Source organism: Equus quagga, chromosome 9 (assembly GCF_021613505.1).
Source record: "Equus quagga isolate Etosha38 chromosome 9, UCLA_HA_Equagga_1.0, whole genome shotgun sequence".
NCBI classification, from domain to species: Eukaryota; Metazoa; Chordata; class Mammalia; order Perissodactyla; family Equidae; genus Equus; species Equus quagga.
In genome coordinates, this window is record NC_060275.1 from 95,409,474 (window position 1) to 95,428,810 (window position 19,337).

At 35.2% G+C, this 19,337-nt stretch overlaps 1 protein-coding gene across 3 annotated transcripts in view; it reads left to right on the forward strand.

The window, feature by feature from the left end:
- ZFR (zinc finger RNA binding protein) overlaps positions 1 to 19,337 on the forward strand; it is a 66,389-nt gene that overhangs the window by 1,020 nt on the left and 46,032 nt on the right. For 2 of the 3 annotated variants that reach the window (XR_006890109.1, XM_046671566.1), the window contains exons 3-5: positions 14,740 to 14,763; positions 16,254 to 16,536; positions 17,967 to 18,111. Coding sequence is in view for 2 of the 3 variants with exons in the window: in XM_046671566.1 (XP_046527522.1) it covers positions 14,740 to 14,763; positions 16,254 to 16,536; positions 17,967 to 18,111 (452 nt within the window). In the remaining variant the exon portion in view is untranslated. The remainder of the gene's footprint in view (positions 1 to 14,739; positions 14,764 to 16,253; positions 16,537 to 17,966; positions 18,112 to 19,337) is intronic. The other variant, XM_046671567.1, reaches the window with a different exon arrangement.

A 19,337-nucleotide genomic window follows, 5' to 3' on the forward strand; every position in this document is an offset into this window, starting at 1 on the left:
GGGAGCTCTAATTTCTGGGGTGGCTGTAGTTCGTTATACAGCTTATCAAAGGAAAAAACAAGAACCCTAGATTTTTTTTTGTTGTCGTTGTTACTTTTGAGTCAGTCTGAGGCCCTTCAGATTCAGACCGTAAGCATACAGGGCTCGTAAGTATTAGATACGCTTTTTCTGGAGAGAGATTGTATTAGATATCTGAGTGTATTAGGTGCGTTAGCTATTGGTTAAACCCAGGTAGTTTATTTGTTTCCGGCGGCGGGTTGTGTAATGGAAAGGGCATCATTGGGAACCAGAAGGCCTGGGTTCTGGGCTCTTTTTCCTCTTGATTTTATGGCGGTGGGGACGTCACTTAATTTGGGCTTCATTTTCCTCATCTGTAAAATGAGATCCTGGGCTATCTTTTGGGGTTAAAACTCGTAATTGTGAGAAAAAAGTTGCCGTGTTTCATAGTATTCTAAGATGCTGTTTATTGTAAGGGATATCGTTATTTTTTGTATCACTAAAAAAGATTGGGGTTTTTCAAATATTAAACCCTTTGCTTGCAAGTCGTGATAATTAAACAGCTAACAAAGTCTGAGCTACTTTGATGAAACGCTTTAGGGCTAATAATGTTTGTGGAAAGAGAAAAACATCAAGCCATTTTCTTTTTCTGGGAAACAAGAAATAGCTAATCAGCATCCGTGCCATAATTCCAGTGCTACCAGGTACTTTGTGTTCTCCACAAGGATGTATTTAACCGTTACAAATTTTACTTGTTTCACATAATATTTTTCTGTTACCATAGGCAGAGTAATAGGTTTTTGGATTATTAACTGTTCACTTACTGAAAATGTATTGGGTCTGGTTCTTTGTGGCAGTATTGAAATATTTTTTCTAATGTGAGCCTACAGATTGAAGTGAGGGCAGGAAATGCCAATTTAAGGATACTTAATCGTTTTTTTATAAAATAGTTGCATGTATGTGTTTTATCCCAATATAGGAAACTATTACAGAATTTCTGTACCTAACTTTTCTTTGGCCTTGAATCTCATAAAGTTTCAGTAAACTGTAACAACAATGCAAATTATTAAATTGCTTGTTATGTGTATGTCTAATAAGAAAAGACTAGTCTTTTGACATTATTTCTACGTATAGTAGCAAAACTAATTAAGATACTCTGTCCTTGTATATAAATGTAGTACATGGAAATTGTTTGCTTTTAATGGAAAGAAATCAGGCCTGGTAGTGCTAGTACTTAGGCTCAAGGAGGATGAACAACAGCATTAATAATAAAAGCATATGCAAAGAATGCAGTGACGATGCTCATTTTTCTTCATGTCTAGAAATTGTCATAATTTTTAGACATGGAAGACCAAGGCTTACTTTGCAATTTTTTTTTAATTTGAAGGATGCAAACTTGGAAATCTTAGTGTTTGCATGTGGGTGATGTGAATGTGTAGTTCATTCGCCTGTCATTAAATACAGACAACTGGAAGTGACTGTCCTAAGTCTAGATTTAATTCTGGTTCTTAGTTGTCTTGGTTACAGCTATGTATGGTATTTGATTAAATTTCTTTTAAATTCAGATTTTATTGCTTGTTAATATTTGACTCATAATGGCATTCTAAAGATCAAGCTTCTTTAAGAGATGTTATAAAGATCTCTTCTAAGTTCTGCTACTGATAACTTCTAGATAAACCAAGTTTTTCATTTGTATAATGCATATTAAACACTTTTGTGGTAAGCATTTACTTAATCCTTGTGCTACATGTTCCATTAGTTACTGAATGTTTTTCTTCCCACTTTGTATTTTTTAAGTCAAGTAAATAAATCTATTATACCATTTGCCACTCTTGCAAATGTAATGTTTTCATTTTCTGACTTTTCATGTGTTTTTCCCTTAGAAATGAAGAAATCAAAAAAAACTTTAAGTATTAATTTGTATGAGTTTATGTATGTGTATTTCTGGTAGGATGTTAATTTGGGGTGTGCAGGATGAAGTATATCTCAATCATGCTGGAAAAATAGGGATGGCTTTATGGCAGGAAGGGAACTTGGCTGGGTAGGCAGCGTACTTCAGTAGAGTACCTTTTTTGTTTGAGGAGATAGGATTAACTTTTAGACAGACAAATCTAATTTTATAATAAATCTTGGAAACAATTATTTTAACAATTATAAGGACATAAGGTAGCAAACAATGTGAGGAAAGATAATTCTCAATGGAAAAAACTTTCTAATTAATAGTTTCTTTGGATCAAAATCATTTTTTTCCCCTCCTTCATTGGCAGTGATACAGAAGTTCTCATAAGAGTTCAGTTTTTGAAGGGGGGTTGTGACATATACAAATATATGTATATGTAGTATAAAATAAAGTAATCCTTTGTTATATTGCACTATTAAAAGAACATAGCCATTTCCTTCAGAGTTTTAAACAGCCCGTTTCCCTTTACTTACTCTTTAGAAAAGCCTTGGACGTATCACTTCCTTGTCATCTTTCCATCTAATCTGTCTAATCACGATACTTTTCCATTACCTGGATAACCTAAATCTTTAGCTTGTGCGTAAACTAATTTTCGTTGTGATATACATATGTTTTAGTGTATCAGTGATACCTGAATGTTATTCTCCCTTCAATAAAGTCAGCGCTTCGTGGTTTTTTTGGTGAGGAAGATTGGCCCTGAGCTAACATCTGTTGCCAGTCTTCCTCTTTGTGCTTGAGGAAGATTCACTGAGCTAACATCTATGCCCATCTTCCTCTATTTTGTATGTAGGTTGCTGCCACAGCATGGCTTGATGAGCAGTGTGTAGGTCTGTACCCGGGATCTGAACCAGCAAACCCTGGGCCACTGAAGCAGAACGTGCGAGCTTCACCACTATGCCATCAGGCTGGCCCCTAAAGTTAACTATTTTAAATAGTCATTTGTCAACTGTTTTTTTTTTTTTAACCCATTTTATATGTAGTGTTTATTGAATTCAAAGACTTTAGAGATAGTATAAAGGTGCAAAATAACTACCTTCATATTTTTAGAGTCTTAGCAGATGTTGTTACATGATAAATGTTTAAATGGATTTTGACTGTTGTCTGGACATTGGTTTAAATTAAGCATCTGCTAGTCAAAAGAAGGCATTTCATCTAATGATTCTTGAGATGTCTTCAGCACATCTGTTCCTAAAGATTAAGTATCTCTTCACATCACTAAGATAACTTGGTTATGCTGATTAGCTGGTCAGTTTTCCTCTTTTTTCCTTTCTCTTTCTTTTTTACTTTTTATTTGAATATGGTGTTAAGAATATTGTGTCTTGAAGGAAAGAATATAAGTAACAGTAGTAGGGTAGAAAAGGAGTAATCACTGAGAACATGAAAAAACCAGGTGAACAGGTTTTTGAAACCAATCACAGTGATGGAAATATACTGGCCGTACAAAAAAAAAATTACTGCAACTGCTAATTATATCATCTCTTTCATTGTTGAATCAGAGATCTTAGTATTCATGTTGCATGAATGAGTTTGATATAATGAAATTTTCTTTCCAAAAAGATTGCTGCTGTTACATTGATGACATTTCCTGTATATGTTATTAATAGCCTTAAGAGTAGGGTGAGCCAGAATATCCCTGTATAGGATGTTTAAAGTATATGCTTGTCTGTGCTTTTGTAAACTGCCTTACAATATACTCTAATGAAAAGAAGATGAATTTGGCACTAGTCAGACTTGGGATTTGAATCCTATCTCTGCTCTTTGGTCACTTAGCCAAATCCCTAAACCAAATCTTTCTGAGACTCAGTTCCCTCATCTAACTTGCCTTGAGGTGAAGATTTAAATATAAAACTTCCTGGCCTAGTGCCTGATTTTCAGTGGGCATTTTATCAGTGCTTGTTTTCTATAGAGATTTGAATACTGTATGAGTTTTGGGGGAGGGGGGTTGTTTTTGAGGAAGATTAGCCCTGAGCTAACATCTGCTGCCAGTCCTCTTTTTGTTGAGGGAGACTGGCCCTGAGCTAACATCCGTTTCCATCTTCTTCTACTTTTTATATGTGGAACACCTACCACAGCATGGCTTGCCAAACGGTGCCATGTCCGCACCTGGGATCCGAACCGGCGAACCCCAGGCCACCAAAGTGGAACGTGCACACTTAACCATGTGCCACCGGGCCAGCCCCTGTAAGAGTTTTAAAAGAACTGCTTAGTTGGTGTCCATCGTATACTTAATATGTAGAGCTTTATAATCTCAAAGTAAAATGTTTTAAAAGTAGGTGCTTGAGTATCAATTGGTAGGCCCCAGTTTCAGTGTCAGTTTAATAGAGAAGGAAGGAAATTTTTTGTTTGCAAGCAACATGATGGTTATAATCAACAGACAAAAATATGAGAAATGATGAGTTCAGCAGATTTTCTGGATCTAAGATCAGGCAAAAATCAGTAGCATTCTTTTTTCAGCAATATTGAATTAGATTATGAAATTTCAAATAAATCCTGTTTATGTGTAGCTCCAAAACCTAGTAAGTAGGAGTAAAATGAATGAGATATGCGAAATACTTTAAGGAAAAAATACATTAGGATATAAAGGCCATAAAAGAAGATATAAATTGGGGCCAGCCCGGTTGCGCAGCAGTTAAGTGCGCACCTTCTGCTTTGGTGGCTCGGAGTTCACCAGTTCAGATCCCAGGTATGGACATGGCATCACATGGCAAGCCATGCTGTGGTAGGCATCCCACATATAAAGCAGAGGAAGATGGGCCTGGATGTTAGCTCAGGGCCAACCTTCCTCAGCAAAAAGAGGAGGATTGGCAGGAATTAGCTCAGGGCTAATCTTCCTCAAAAAAAAAGAAAGAAAAAAAGACAAATGAGGATGGGCTCTGTTCATGGAGTGAAAAAAATCAATACAATCAAGTTATCAGTTTTCTCCTAAGTAGTCTATATATTTAATGTAATTCCAATAAAAATATCAACAGGATTTTTGGGGTAACTGGACAAAGGGATTCTAATGCGGATAGTGAAGAGAGTATTTGTCCAAAAGTAGTCATGAGAATCTTGTAAGATGTGATAAGGAAGGTCTTGTATTATCAGACACCCAAACTTTATATTAAACAGGAAAATGTAGTATTGGTACAGGGATAGACAAATACGTTACTGGATTAAATTAGAGATCACAGAGATAGACTTATGCTTATGGGCTAGTTGGATTAGAATGTATAGCTGTTTAAGTAGAGGTATTTGTGGAAAAAAACAAATCAGCCAGATTATTATTCAGAAACATACCATCAGGTTAATCAGAAGATAGTCCTTAGGCTTATCAATGTAGTAATTGACAAAATATGTTAAAATTACTTAGATACGTGATTAAAGGTGAGGAGTGTGTACCTCCTGTGCTTGTCCGTAAATTGTCCTTAGCACTATTCTATCAGAATTAGGATCATTGTTCTGAGTATGGCATTTCTAAGCATTTTGTGAAAGCCACGTACAGTGCACCTCTTAATTCATACTTACAGAGGACAAATTAATGAAATAAAGAATATTGGACTTTTTTTGTTTTAGTATTAGTTTTGTAAAATATGCAAATTAAAATAATATTTGTAGAGAGTAACTCACATGATATTTAGTGAACATCTACAATATGTCCCTGCTCTCAAGGAATTTACACTCAGATGAGAGTAGGGACAGCTATACCCTCAGATAACTATGCCTTGATAATGATCATAACTGAGTTTTAAGGAAATACTACAATAGAGAATTGGAGGATTCTGACTGTGGAGTTTGAGGTAGACTTCATGGTCTTTCATTCTGAAAATTGAGGGATGGTCATTTTAGACAAAGGAAACGTGTTGAGCCAAGACAGGAATGTCTTAATTGCTTGATGTGATTGAGAGTGGATGGGCCCTGAAGTCAGACTACCTGAGCTGAATCCTGGTTACCTCTACTACCTACCATGTGACCTTGGGCAGTTTCTTGCTACTTCAGTTTCTTCATCTACAAACTGGAGGTAATATTAATCTGTACCTCATAGGATTGAGATTTTTCAAAAATTCTTTGTTGACGTGTAATATACACAAAGAACTGCACCTATAGTAAGAGCATAGCTTGATGAAATGTCGTATACTGAACACACCTGTGTAACCAGCACTGAGATCAAAAAAACAGAACATTGTCAGCATCCGGAAGGCCTCTACATTCTCCATTGTGGTGTTTGAGAATTCAATGAGGTAATGTTTGTAAAGTGCTCAGAACAGTTCCTATCATATATTACATCTCCATCAATGTTAGCTGTTGTCTTCAGTAGACATTTGGAAGTGGAGCTCAGAAAAGGGATGAAGGTTGGTAGTGTAAATCTGGATGTCATCCACATGATGGTGATTTACCATTATAGCTGCAGAGAAAGTACAGTGCCTGGCATACATCAAACATTTAGGAAATTCATTTTTCTTTCATTCATTCCTTTTGACATTTTCGTTCATTTTGAATGAATGAAAGAAAATATAAAAAATAGAGCTACAGTTACAAACATCTGAGTTTAAGGCAAGACCAGAGAAAGAAACAAATACTGGTGGACAGAAAGCTGGGAGAATGTACTGTCATAAAAACCAAAAGAAGATAGAGAGATAGTCAGCAATGGTAGGGCCTTAGAGAGGCTGGATTAAAGATTTGACAGTTATCAAGTTATTGGTATAATTTTAATGGATAGCCACTATGGGAAAACTAGAATCTGATCATTTGGAGCTAAAAGACTAGCACCAAATTTTTAGAAGTTTTTTTTTTAAAGATTGGCACCTGAGCTAACGTCTGCTGCCAGTCTTCTTTTTTTTCTTCTTCTTCTCCCCAACGCCCCCCGGTACATAGTTGTATATTCTAGTTGCAGATCCTTCTAGTTGTGCTATGTGGGACGCTGCCTCAGCATGGCCTGATGATTGGTGGCCTGTCTGCTCCCAGGATCCAAACCAGTCAAAACCTGGATCGCTGAAGTGGAGTGCGCAAACTTAACTACTTGGCGGGGGGACTGGCCCCTAAAAGTTTTGTAGTCTAAATTAGTATACAGATAAGTTCTTGAGGGTCCTAGAGGTCAAATGGGCTTAAAGTATTGGAAGCACTATGTTTGAAGATCAGTTAAGTGAAAATAGTTTTTTAACTCATTTTTTATTTCTGGGAGAAAATATATATTGTATAAAATACATTACATTGGTATAGTAGTCAGCATTAAATGAGCAGAGAATGTCCTTGAAAAGAGATTTGAAGAAATCTGACACTTTTTGATAGGAAAAACAGTAAGAAAGCCTCTTTAAACAATAACCGTATAGATGTGGTCAGGGAATGCTATGATTATGAAGATGGCTTTATAACTTTTCTCACTCTCCCAGTCCTGCCCATCCCAAACTATTTTTTACTATAAGCAGGATGGTCATTATAAAATGTAGATTTAATTACAGCATTCTTCTGTTAAAATCCTTCATTGGCTACCCATTACTTTGAGAATATCTGGTTATCTTAGCTTTATATTTAGAGGACTTCGGGATGTTTTTACAGGTTTATGATTCCTTATCCACATTTATGAAATCCAAAAACTTCTGAAAATACTCCTAGTAAGTTTGTAAAAACAATTTCACAGTAAAAACCAACCTGAAGTGTCAGGAGGCTGTTTTCAGTTCTTTTTTCCATCTCACTGTGAATATTCATACCTTTCCCTGAAGAAACGTTAATATGTTTGAGAAATGATGAAGGATGTGGTTTTCTTGAGTCTAGAAAATTATAGGGCATTTTGGTTTAACTAACTTACAGTATCTATCAGCATTTATCAGTAGTTTGAGAGTATATTTGAGCAGTTCTATATACAAATAGTTACCAGGATTGACGTTTCGTGACTTTTTCTTTCTTAGAGATCTTCCAGAGAATACAGTTTGCTTATTTTTTTTAATTTGCTTATTTTTTAAAATGGAATAAAATTGATTTTATCTTGGAATTACCATTGGATCCTTTTTCTAACTCTAAGAGTTACAGTATGACATCCTAGTGGTCTTATTTTTCTGTATCTTGAAACATTTTGCTGTTTCATCATCCTAGGAATTATTTCCTCTTTACTTGTCACTTATTCCCAACTAGGCTAAAGAAGACTAATAAAATAGGAAAACAGAAGATGTTGGAATCACTAGAAGGAAGATAACAGTAGTGAAATAATTGGAGGATATTGCATTGCCCAAAGTGCTGCATAACCCTTCAAGAAAGATGAAAGAAAATAGAGAAACGACCTTTAAAGTTTGCTTTTAGTTTTCCTTCAACACAGTTGAGGAATCAGAATTATTTATTCCATGTCCATACTGGCAAAGAGAAGAAAGTTAACAGAGGCAGATGTTTGACAATTGTTAGATAAATAAGATGAATGCAAAAAATAGCACCACTCTAGAGTAATGGTGATGGCGAAATTGATTGTGTAAGCAAAATCTCAGACTGAGTCTTCAGATACAATCTCCTTGATGAATTTTTTCAAACTCAAGAATCAGTGAGTAGACATTATATTTGTAAGGATAAAAAAGGAAATGTGGTATTCTCATCTAGTCAATAGAAATGAGTTCATTATATAATGTTCTGTGATAAGATCCAGGACATCCCATTTTGCTAAAAGTGTATGTGGCAGAATTCTTTGATTTTTTTGTGATGTTTGTGCACCAGAAGAATTTACTTGATATGATTCAACTGGTGGACAAATGCTGAAGGCAGGTGAATATACAAAGGTAATTGGAAGGAAATAGATGGTGGAGAAATGAAAAGATTCGTTAGATTGATCATTCCAAACCTAAAATTGAAAATGTTTTACAATTTTGAAGCAAAGAAGATGACCATCTCTCTTCAACAAAATATGAGCCATCAGATGTTTCAAAAATTGTTTAAACATTGCACTTTGACAATTCAAGTGCAGGAAGAAGAACCAGAAGTAGTGATGAGTTAGAACTCATTAGAGATATATTTGAAATCTGGAATCAGCATTTATGAGATGGACATGTTCCGGGTTCATGCATGAAAGTTGATGAAAGATTATGTTCAGAGAACATGGTCCATTTTGTGTGTATATATCTTTAAAACCAGGACAATATGAAAAAAAAATTGGGGTTTAAGGTACTTCTTATGTTAAAATTCCTAATAGTTTTTCATTATCCTTTATTATGTAAATTATTTGTCAAATGACTTCAAAAATAGAAAAAATGTAAACGATCCAATGGACCCAGATGGTGAATGGTAATGGCTATTTTTCCTGGTATGTTGAGAGTTAAAGATCCTAAGAAAACTATTAACAGTTTTCATATGACATTTAATCAACCCACTCCTCTGTAGTCTGCCACTCTAATGAGTTAGTGAAAATCATAGTATTGGTTGTTTTATTTTCTCTAGTTTTTTGGAAGAAATGGAGCCTGAATTTAAATTTCTTATAAAATTCTATGTTGATAGAGTTATTGTTTTAATAGCATTGTAAAGTTACTGGGAGCATGACATTATAATATCAAGTATAAAGATAGTTAAAGGTGGTTTGTCTTTGGAGTGATTCTATGAGGAAGGTTATTTTTGCATCTTTTTCCACATTGTAAAATATTAAACTCGAAGTTAAATCTGTCACTAATTTTGTAGATACATAAAATACTGTAAAAGAAAAGATCAGCAATATCGAGCATTAAATTTGGACTAATGGAAAGGTTAAATTGTGTTTTGTGTGCTGTGAAAAGGGGTGAAAAAAATGTTTTATCTGTCAGTTACTTTGCCATTTTATCCAAAATTGAAACAAATGCACATATACACAGTCTATTTCCAGAGGAGAAAAGCATATCTAATAGTTTATGTGACAGAAGCTGTCTACAGTTTCTTGATTGATGCTTTTCCCTCATTCCTTTTACAAGGTTAGAAATTAAACATTCTACTTCTGTCCTGTAGTGATTCCTCTAGAAATTTATCATGAGTATTTCACTTAGTCTAAAGTTAATCAGTATCTTTACTCTCCGAAAAATTACAAGGACTTAAAAGGCTTTAACCTTGATCAATCCCCTCCTGATTTTTGTGCTGTTGTACAATATTTTAGATTTTTCTTTAACCCTGCAGCCAGTCATTGTTGAACAATTATTGTTTTATATAGTCAGTGATTATTTAAGTTTACCTTCATATTTACCACATTTTTTTGACTTAACATTCATTCATTCTCAGATCATTTTCATTCTTCCTAAAGTAAATCTTTGAGAATGTCTTTAAATGTGGGTCTATTAGTAAGGGTTTTTTTTGTTTTTTTGTTTTTTCTCAGAATGTTTTTAATTCACCCTCATTCTTGAGAAGTTTGTTGGGGCTCCTGAATCTGATGATTGTTATCTTTCATTAATTCTGGGAACTCGCATACATTCTTTTAGATGTTTCCTCTCTCCCATTCTTTTCCTCCATTTGAAACTCCTGTTTGATGTAAGTTACCACTTTTTATTCTGTCCTCCAGGTCTTTTAAGTTCTTTAATTAATTTTTCATCTCTGTGTGCATTTTGGGTAATTATTATAGATACTTTGTAGTTCACTAATTTTGTCCCAGCTGTGTCTAATCAGTTGTGTAATGCCTTTCTAAGTTTCTGATTATAATTTTTATATTCTATATTTCATTTCTGGAAGTTCTGTTTGGTTCTTTTAAAAATTCATCTGGTTGTGTTTGATCAATCTTTTGGTCCTTGGTCTTAGTTTTGTTAATCTCTTTTACTTCTTTAAGTGTACTTATTTTATATTTTGTATCCAATAATTCTAATAATTGTGGTGTTTTGGAATTTTTTTTTATTCTGCAAACTCTTTCTTATAATAACTTGTTTCCTTATGGGTTTTGTTGTGGGGTTGTTTTTTTGGTTTTTTTTTTTTTTTGAGGAAGATCAGCCCTGAGCTAACGTCTGCTGCCAATCCTCTTTTTGCTGAGGGAGACTGGCCCTGAGCTAACATCCATGCCCATCTTGCTTTACTTTATATGTGGGACGCCTACGACAGCATGGCTTGAGGAGCGATGCCATGTCTACACCCAGGATCAGAACCAGCAAACCCCAGGCTGCCGAAGCAGAATATGTGCACTTCACTGCTGTGCCACTGGGCCGGCCCCTATATTAAAATTTTTAAAAATAGCTATTAACTTACTTTAAAATAAGAATAAAACCACTACATGCTAATCAAAAATACCTTTATGAAAAATAACTACTTTCCTACCCCCTAAGAAATAGTGAAACAAGAGGTATTATTTTACATTTTTACAAATCTTAATATCTCAGTTAAGATGGTTGGAGTCTCAAATCTGCTTCTGCATTCATTCTGTTGCAGTAAATTGTTTGGGTTAAAATATATGAAGGCAGTCTAACTGGAAAAGGGACAACCTGCTGGAGCCTCTGAAAGGATCTTAGGGACCCTTACCAGTCCTTGGATCACATTTTGAGAACCACTGTTGTATAGAAACTAAAAGAGGTATAGAAATGTTTTCCCTGTTACTAGATGCCACTTATAAGGACAAGCCATTTGTACATGTAAGTTATCTTAATTTCAGTAGTGACTATAAATTTGGTATAACATAAAGCCAGGTCATATTAATGGAATTTGAAAGCACTAAAAATGGTCTAGAGTTGAGTATAGCTTGGGGTTAAATGTAGAAATGTAGAAATTAGAGTCGAGTTGGAGTAACTAGAAAGAAGTATTTAAATTTGGGGTTGGTTGGTCTTTCGGGTTGCCAGTTTGAGAATTCTATTCCAATACCTTTATGCTTTTTTTCCGCACAGTAATACATGAAGTAATTAAAAATAAAATAGCATAGGCACTGGTCTGGTGGTGCAGCAATTAAGTTTGCATCCTCGCTTCGGCAATATGGGGTTCACGGGTTTGGATCTTGGATGCAGACCTGCACACCACTCATCAAGCCCTGCTGTGGCCGTGTCCCACATACAAAATAGAGGGAGATTGGCACAGATGTTAGCTCATGGCCAATCTTCCTCACCAAAAAATTAAATTAATTAATTAATTTAATTAAATAGTGTAGAAGGGCTTATAATGAAAACAACGTTCTGTTATTTTCCTTTTCCCTACCTCCCGATTCCACTTCCTAGGGACTCCCAACTTTATTTCATTCTGGTTTTATTTCTAACCTCTGAATCACTAAATAATATGCTTCATTTCTGTGTCTTATCAGCTTTACACATTATATTTTGATTTCCTACAATCATAGTTAGGATTTAGTACATATCTTTTCATGCTTCTCATTTCTACTCTCAAATTCAGTGATAGGGCTATTTCTGTTACTTCAAACAATACCTTCCATTTCTAGTTCCATCAAAGGTAGATAGTATCTTAGTACTCTCTACTTTAGGAAAAGAATATTGAAACTGCTGTACTTTGCTTTCTCTTTCCCCATCAAGTTAGCTATTATTTTACTTGTAATAACATTTACATTATGTTCTGTAATCATAGCTTATCTTTTGTAATTTAAGTTGATTCTAAAACTTTAAAACAAAAAGTATTACATTATTATGAATGTTTAAATAGTATTTATTGTGGAGCCAAGTACTGTTCTATGATTGTAATTCCTAATGTGTTCCATTTTTACGACCCTGTACCACTTAATAGAAGAATCTTCCTAGGCTCAAGTTCAAATAGATTTTCCTTTTTTACACCCTACCAGTTGCTCAGCTGTAATGTCTTTTTCCAGGATTGTGCCTTGAGCAGTTTCGTATTTCCTGAAGTCTTTCATTACCTTTTTTTTTTTTTTCTAAATCTTGTTGGTCCCTTGATTATATCTTAAGATTTTTTCAGGCTCCCTGTCTGAGGTAAACTTCAGTCCTTGAATGTCAAAAAAAGTCTTTATTCTGCCGTAATAGTTTAACTGGGTACAGAATACTAGATTAATAATCGTTTTCCTTTGAGTTTTGAAAATATTACTCTATCGTCTTCTAGCTGCTAAAGTTAATAAGATGTCTGATTTTCATTTAGTTGTTAGTAGGCAATCTGTTATTTCTTCTCTCTGGAGACTTGGATATTTTTTTTGTCATGAGTTACTGTGAAATGTTATATGTCTCTAGGTGTGGTTCTTTCATTCTGTTTTGCACTCTGTGGGCCCTTTGACTTTGAAAATATGTACCTCCCTTCAAGAGTGGGAAATTCTGTTTCTTAATTTGTTTCATCTTCTGTTTCTTTTCTCTCTAGAATTCCTTCTCGTTGGATATTGGACCTCCTAGATTTGTCTTCTCTTCTTTTTTAGTTTTCATATCTTATCTTGTCTATATCCCTCAACTTTATTTTCTAACTAGTGTAAAGTTCTCTTTTTATGGATACAAATTAGAGCTTTTGAAAATTCTTGTCTGTTGCCTTGAGATACCCATTTCGCACGGAGTCATTCTTGTGTCTTTTGCAGTTTATAGTGGGCTTTCTTTAAGTATCTAGTGATTTTCTTTGACTATTTTGATAAGGCCTCTGGCTGGCTTCACTTTTTGGTAAGTAGGTGGGGAGCCGGCCATTAACCTCTAGGTTAAGTACAAGAATATAAAGGATATTTTTACTCTTTAATAATTCCTAAATATTTTCTTTGTCTTTTGTTCCCCCAAGAGAAATACCCTTCCAGTTTATGTCTGATTCTTCATCTATATCTTAATCTTTCCTACTCATATTGTTTTTTTGTTTGTTTCATGATTTATTATTTAGTTTGTCCTGATTTAAAACGCACCGAAGCTGATTAGATTTAATTTGTTCACAGACGATGTTATTATCTAAATAGAAGCTTCCGCTCTACTGGGTACTTAGTAAATGAAAGTCTTCTCAAATTTCACAAATGTATTTTTATGGCACAAGATTTGGGTTGTTACTTACTTTATATCCTATTTTATTTAAGAAATAATTTAAAGACAGTTAAGTATTACATGTTATGTAGGGATATAATTTAATGTCTTTTATTCTAACACTCCAAACTAGGCAAAAACCTTGATTTGAACTGTTTTGACTTAAGACTAATTTTATTTACATTAAATTGAACTTGATTTGACCTGAGTTTTAAAAAATTAACCTATTTAGACTTAGCCACTGGATATTTAATTGAATTGGTATAGTCCCCAAAAAAGGCAGTTTTTCTAAGGATATTTGAAATAATTATGCTGGGACAGTAGACATAAACCAGAATATAATATGGTCATCCCTTCCTGAGTCTCATGGACTTTTAAGGATCAAAGGCAGGATAGGTCAAATCGCTTGCCTAGTTGATTTGACATTCTCATTCTGTTCTCACTCTGTTTTGTGTCCTATAGGACATGTTTTGGAGACCAAAAAATGTGAACAGATATTCAGTAAAGATGAATGGGAAGAGTATAGGAATCCAAGATTATCTGAATTTTTATGTAACTGAAACTCTTTCTTATGCGGTTGTCTGGTTGTGTGAAATCTTTTCAGTAAATTTTAAATGCAAGTTTCACAGAACTGATGTACTTATATTTTAAATATAATTCTTTTTCTACGTTCTAAGAATTTTGAAGAAGTATAATATGTTATTGGCACTTTTTCTTAAGAATGCGGAATTATCCATAGAAGATGTCAATCCCAAACCAATTTGCCACTAATACAATTTAAACTTCCGTTTTCCTGTCTTATAATTGGCATATATGTAGAAAATGTTAGCTAATTTTAATATCAAAATATGGAAAACCTCATCCAAATAAAAATTATAAGAGTTTCTTTGGACTCTGTTCTAAGTTTTTGTTTTTTTTTCTTTTTCATATTGGGCTGAAATCTGCCACCCTTCCATCCATTGGTTCTAGTTCTGTTCTCTGGAGCAGCATGGAGTAAGTCTCTTCTATTAGAAGGCAGCTATCATATCTTCCCGAGTCACCTTTTCTAGGCTGAATGTTCCCGGGTCCTCCACTTTTTATATGGAATAATACCCATACTTATAAGCTTCATATTGGTTGCCTTTGAACACATCCTAATTATCAGTGTTTTCCATAATACAGTTAAAATATGATGGCCTCAAGTTTTATTTCTATGCCGTATTTCTATGGTATAGTGCACACCAGTGAAGAATGCCCTGTACCATAACGCATGAATCAGACACTCTAGTTTACTAGTGCAGCTTCAGCTTATGTCAGGTATTTTTTTCTTAGTTATTCTTAACTGTTGGCTCATATTAAAACTTAAGGGGCAGCTAAAACCTGTCAGCTAAATTAATTTTTGGAGCTCTCCCTTTTTTAGAAGGCATTTCTGCCTTGGTAATACAGCTTTAGCAAGTCTAATTGTGATGGTATTACTCAGAGAATCTAGAACAACAAATAACACTTTCATATGCTAACATCTGTAGGCCATGCTTTGACGTGACATAGGCTCTCAATGTAAAACTTAAAAATAAACATTACTAAAGGAATTTAAATTCATTTGATTTATGGTTTTGGAAAGTGTTTTTGTCTGTTTGAGGTTTAAGTGGTTAGGATTGCAGAGTATCTGACTTTGGTCTCCTTTTGCAACATGTGCTACACTTTTAAGAAAAAATAAATGTGTATAATGAAATGCCCATAACCTGGAAAATTTATCTAAAATAATAAATATTCTGTTGTAAGTTTTGTACCCTAGAGCAGAATTTCTCAGTCTCAGCACCGTTGACATTCTTTGGATAATTCTTTTTTGTGGGTAGCCATCCTGTGCATTGTAGAATATGTAACAGCATCCCTGGCTTCTACCCACTAGATACCAGTAGCACACATCACTACCACCTCCTCTGCAGTTTCACCATCAGAAATATCTCCAGACGTGGCCAAATGTCCCCTGGGGGGCAAAATCTCCTCCAGTTGGGAACCACTGTCCTAGAGCATTAGAAGTATATAAGTCGACTGGGTAATAATTTCTACTTTAAATGTTTTCCATAATTGGAATTGGAATACAATATTTTTCTTACCGTAATTTCTTTGTAGAGATTTTGTTAAACTGTAAAACATAATAAAGAACTTTACATACAACAAACACTTTTAAATTCCTAGTTTGATCAGGTTTTTCTTTTCCTCCTTATACTACTACTTATCCTAGTTTGTCATCCCTGCTTTGTGATACGATCTATGATCTGAAACATATATGCGTGACTGTCTAATGTATAGAGATTAAGGAATGAAAATTATACAACAATAACAAATATGGTATTGATTAGGAGGTTTATTAAGTTCAAATACTTGGTCTTTTGTAGTCCATGATTTAATTACTTGAAAATATGCTTTTTATTTAAGTTGGTTAAACTCCTAGATTTTAAAATTAAATTGTATTATGTTTATTTTTCTGCTCTGCAATATAGCCAGCAGCCAGCTTCGGGTGTAGCCTACTCTCATCCAACTACAGTTGCTAGCTACACTGTCCATCAGGCTCCAGTAGCTGCTCACACAGTTACTGCTGCCTATGCACCAGCAGCGGCCACAGTTGCAGTTGCCAGGCCTGCTCCAGTAGCTGTTGCAGCTGCTGCAACAGCTGCTGCTTATGGAGGCTACCCCACTGCACACACAGCTACTGACTATGGTTATACCCAGAGGCAACAAGAAGCACCACCACCACCACCCCCGGCTACTACACAAAACTACCAGGTAAGAAAACTACTAGTTTCAATAGCCTTAACATACAGGCTTCAGTGGCCTCAGTATATGACATAATGTCCAATCCAGTGCTTCTCTCAGACTTGTGTCTTCCAAAATATACCTCTAATGATAGAGAAAAGTATATTCCTAGGTGATATAGGGGCATAGTCCCAGCATTGAGTTTTACGTTAATAATCCCCTTCAGTTCATTCCACTCCATTTTATGTTTGCTTTAATTTCAAAATTTTTACATTAATTACTGGTTAAATAATTTTATCCCAAGTTTTTGAGAAAAATTAAGACATAGGAAGATTATTTGTCTACTTGGTATTATTTGTCTACTTGGAACACAGCTATGTCTCCTATTTTAAGAACCACAAGCCTAAGATATAGGACAAATTACATAATGTCTTCTTGAAACTTATCAAGGGTCGAAATTCTCTTGCCTGTAAATTTTTTCCCCTCGGTTGTTCTTTCTTCTTATGTAACAGAAATTGATCCTGCTCTTATTCATCTAGTGACTTTTTGTTCAGTCTTATGCGGACATAAAGATCTAATTCTATTTATAGCATCATGTTTATTATGGTACTAAATTACTGCTTATTTAATTAAATTTGGTCCTAATTCCTTTAACCCATTTTTTGTTTCCTTGCATTTAGGATCTGTTTTTTAAACTTTGATCCTTCTGGACTTTGCCTAGTTTTCTCTGTTCTTTCTAAAGTATAGGAATTTATTTTGTTAAGAAATTGACATATGACTCAACAATATTAGTATTTGCTATTAATATTTGGCACGTTATAAACTCCAAATTCCTTTTGACATGTGATTGTTTTCATTGTGTCCAGAGACAGAATATAATAAATTCCACTGTTTTTAATAGGGTATATGAAACCCATCATTTTCTGGGCCCTACCTACTTCTTCCGCCTTTCCACCTGCTTATCTCCCCATTCCTCCTCGCTTTATGCTGTGCCAGAACTCACGCAGCTCAGCTTGATCTTCACTGCCTTGGAGATTTATATATAGTGTTCCTTCTCCCTAGAACCTCTGTTTCCCTTTCCTCTCCTCCACCTGGAAGCTCTTACTCAACATTATGTTAATCATGGTAGTAAATAGGAAGAATGAAAAGAAAGCTGGAGCAATCATAAAGCTTAGAATGCACAGATGTTCGTTACTGTGAGATCCAGCTTTAAGCATAACTGCCATGAATTTTTTTAATAAAATTAATTTTTTAAAAAAATAAGCATTTAAAAATGTTTCAGTGATTTTTCTGATTGTAAAAGTTAAACATGCTGCTTGAAGTGGTTTTGACTTTATTTGATGACGTCCAAAATGAACCCCCTTTGTACTGAATTTGACCCTTAGGTCTTGATGGGGCTTTTTTTCCTGCCACGTCACTCATAGCAAGTGGAATCAATTTCTTTGATTTCCTTTCTTTAGGACTCGTACTCATATGTAAGATCCACAGCTCCTGCTGTAGCTTATGACAGTAAGCAGTACTACCAACAGCCAACAGCAACTGCTGCTGCTGTAGCTGCCGCTGCCCAGCCTCAGCCTTCTGTTGCTGAAACCTACTATCAGACAGGTGGGTTTATTGACATACACAGTTTGATGGTAAACTGTTAAAATATATTGTTCAAGGTGCTTTTTTAACGAAGATACGCTTTTGAGTCCGTGTAAACTTGTGTTATATTACCTTGAGAGGCAGATTCTCGCCATGTCCTTCTCTTCCTCTGTTGGAATGCCTTTGAGTCCCAATTAGAGAGAATGCCATGGAGGCAATTCATAATCATGCCCTTCTCTCCTGGAAGTATATTTCATTTCTGAGTTTCAGCTTACACTTCTCTTCCTACTGAAGTAAGCTCTGTGAAAGAAGTTGTGATAACTCTGGCTGCCTTCTTATCTTTGTCAGAAATGCTCAGAACATATTGCTGACTACCTTTGTAACAAGTGGAGACCTTTTGTTGGCCTGTATTTTTAATTCATCTTTCTCTCATCTGTAATGACAGTTGGTTCTGTTACCAGACACTGATATTACAGTATACATAATGGTACAAATGCAGGAAGTGTTTTGTTTGCAAAGAAGCCTACATATTTGTAGGTTTTTTAAAAGATGGACTTTTCATAGAACTTTTAATAACAAAGCTCTCTGAGTTCTGGAAAGACGGCAGCTCCTTTATTTTAATTTTTTTTCTTTTTTTTTGAGGAAGGTTAGCCCTGAGCTAACTACTGCCAGTCCTCCTCTTTTTGCTGAGGAAGTCTGGCCCTGAGCTAACATCCATGCCCATCTTCCTCTACTTTATACATGGGATGCCTACCACAGCATGGCTTTTGCCAAGCGGTGCCATGTCTGCACCCGGGATCCGAACCGGCCCTGGGCCGCCAAAGCGGAACGTGCACACTTAACCACTGCACCACCGGGCCACCCCCCTATTTTAATTATTTTTGAAGGACCATGAGAGTGTGGGTAGAGTCTTGGATTAGGAAAGAGTAGAATTGGCTTCTAGTACTGGCTTTACCACTAATGCAGGCATGTGATTTTTACCTCTTTTCATCTCTGTTCTCTTATTTGTAAATAAAGTAGTTGACTCATCTTTCTAGGGTACTTCCAGTTCTAAGGATGTTTTTGTTTGTTTTGTTTTGGACTTTTTTGGGTGAGGAAGATTGGCCCTCAGCTAAGACACCTGTTGTCAATCTTCCTCTTTTTGCTTGAGGAAGAGTGACCCTGAGCTAACATCTGTGCCTGTCTTCCTCTGTTTTGTGTGTGGGATGCCACTACAGCATGGCTTGATGAGTGGTATAGGTCTGTGT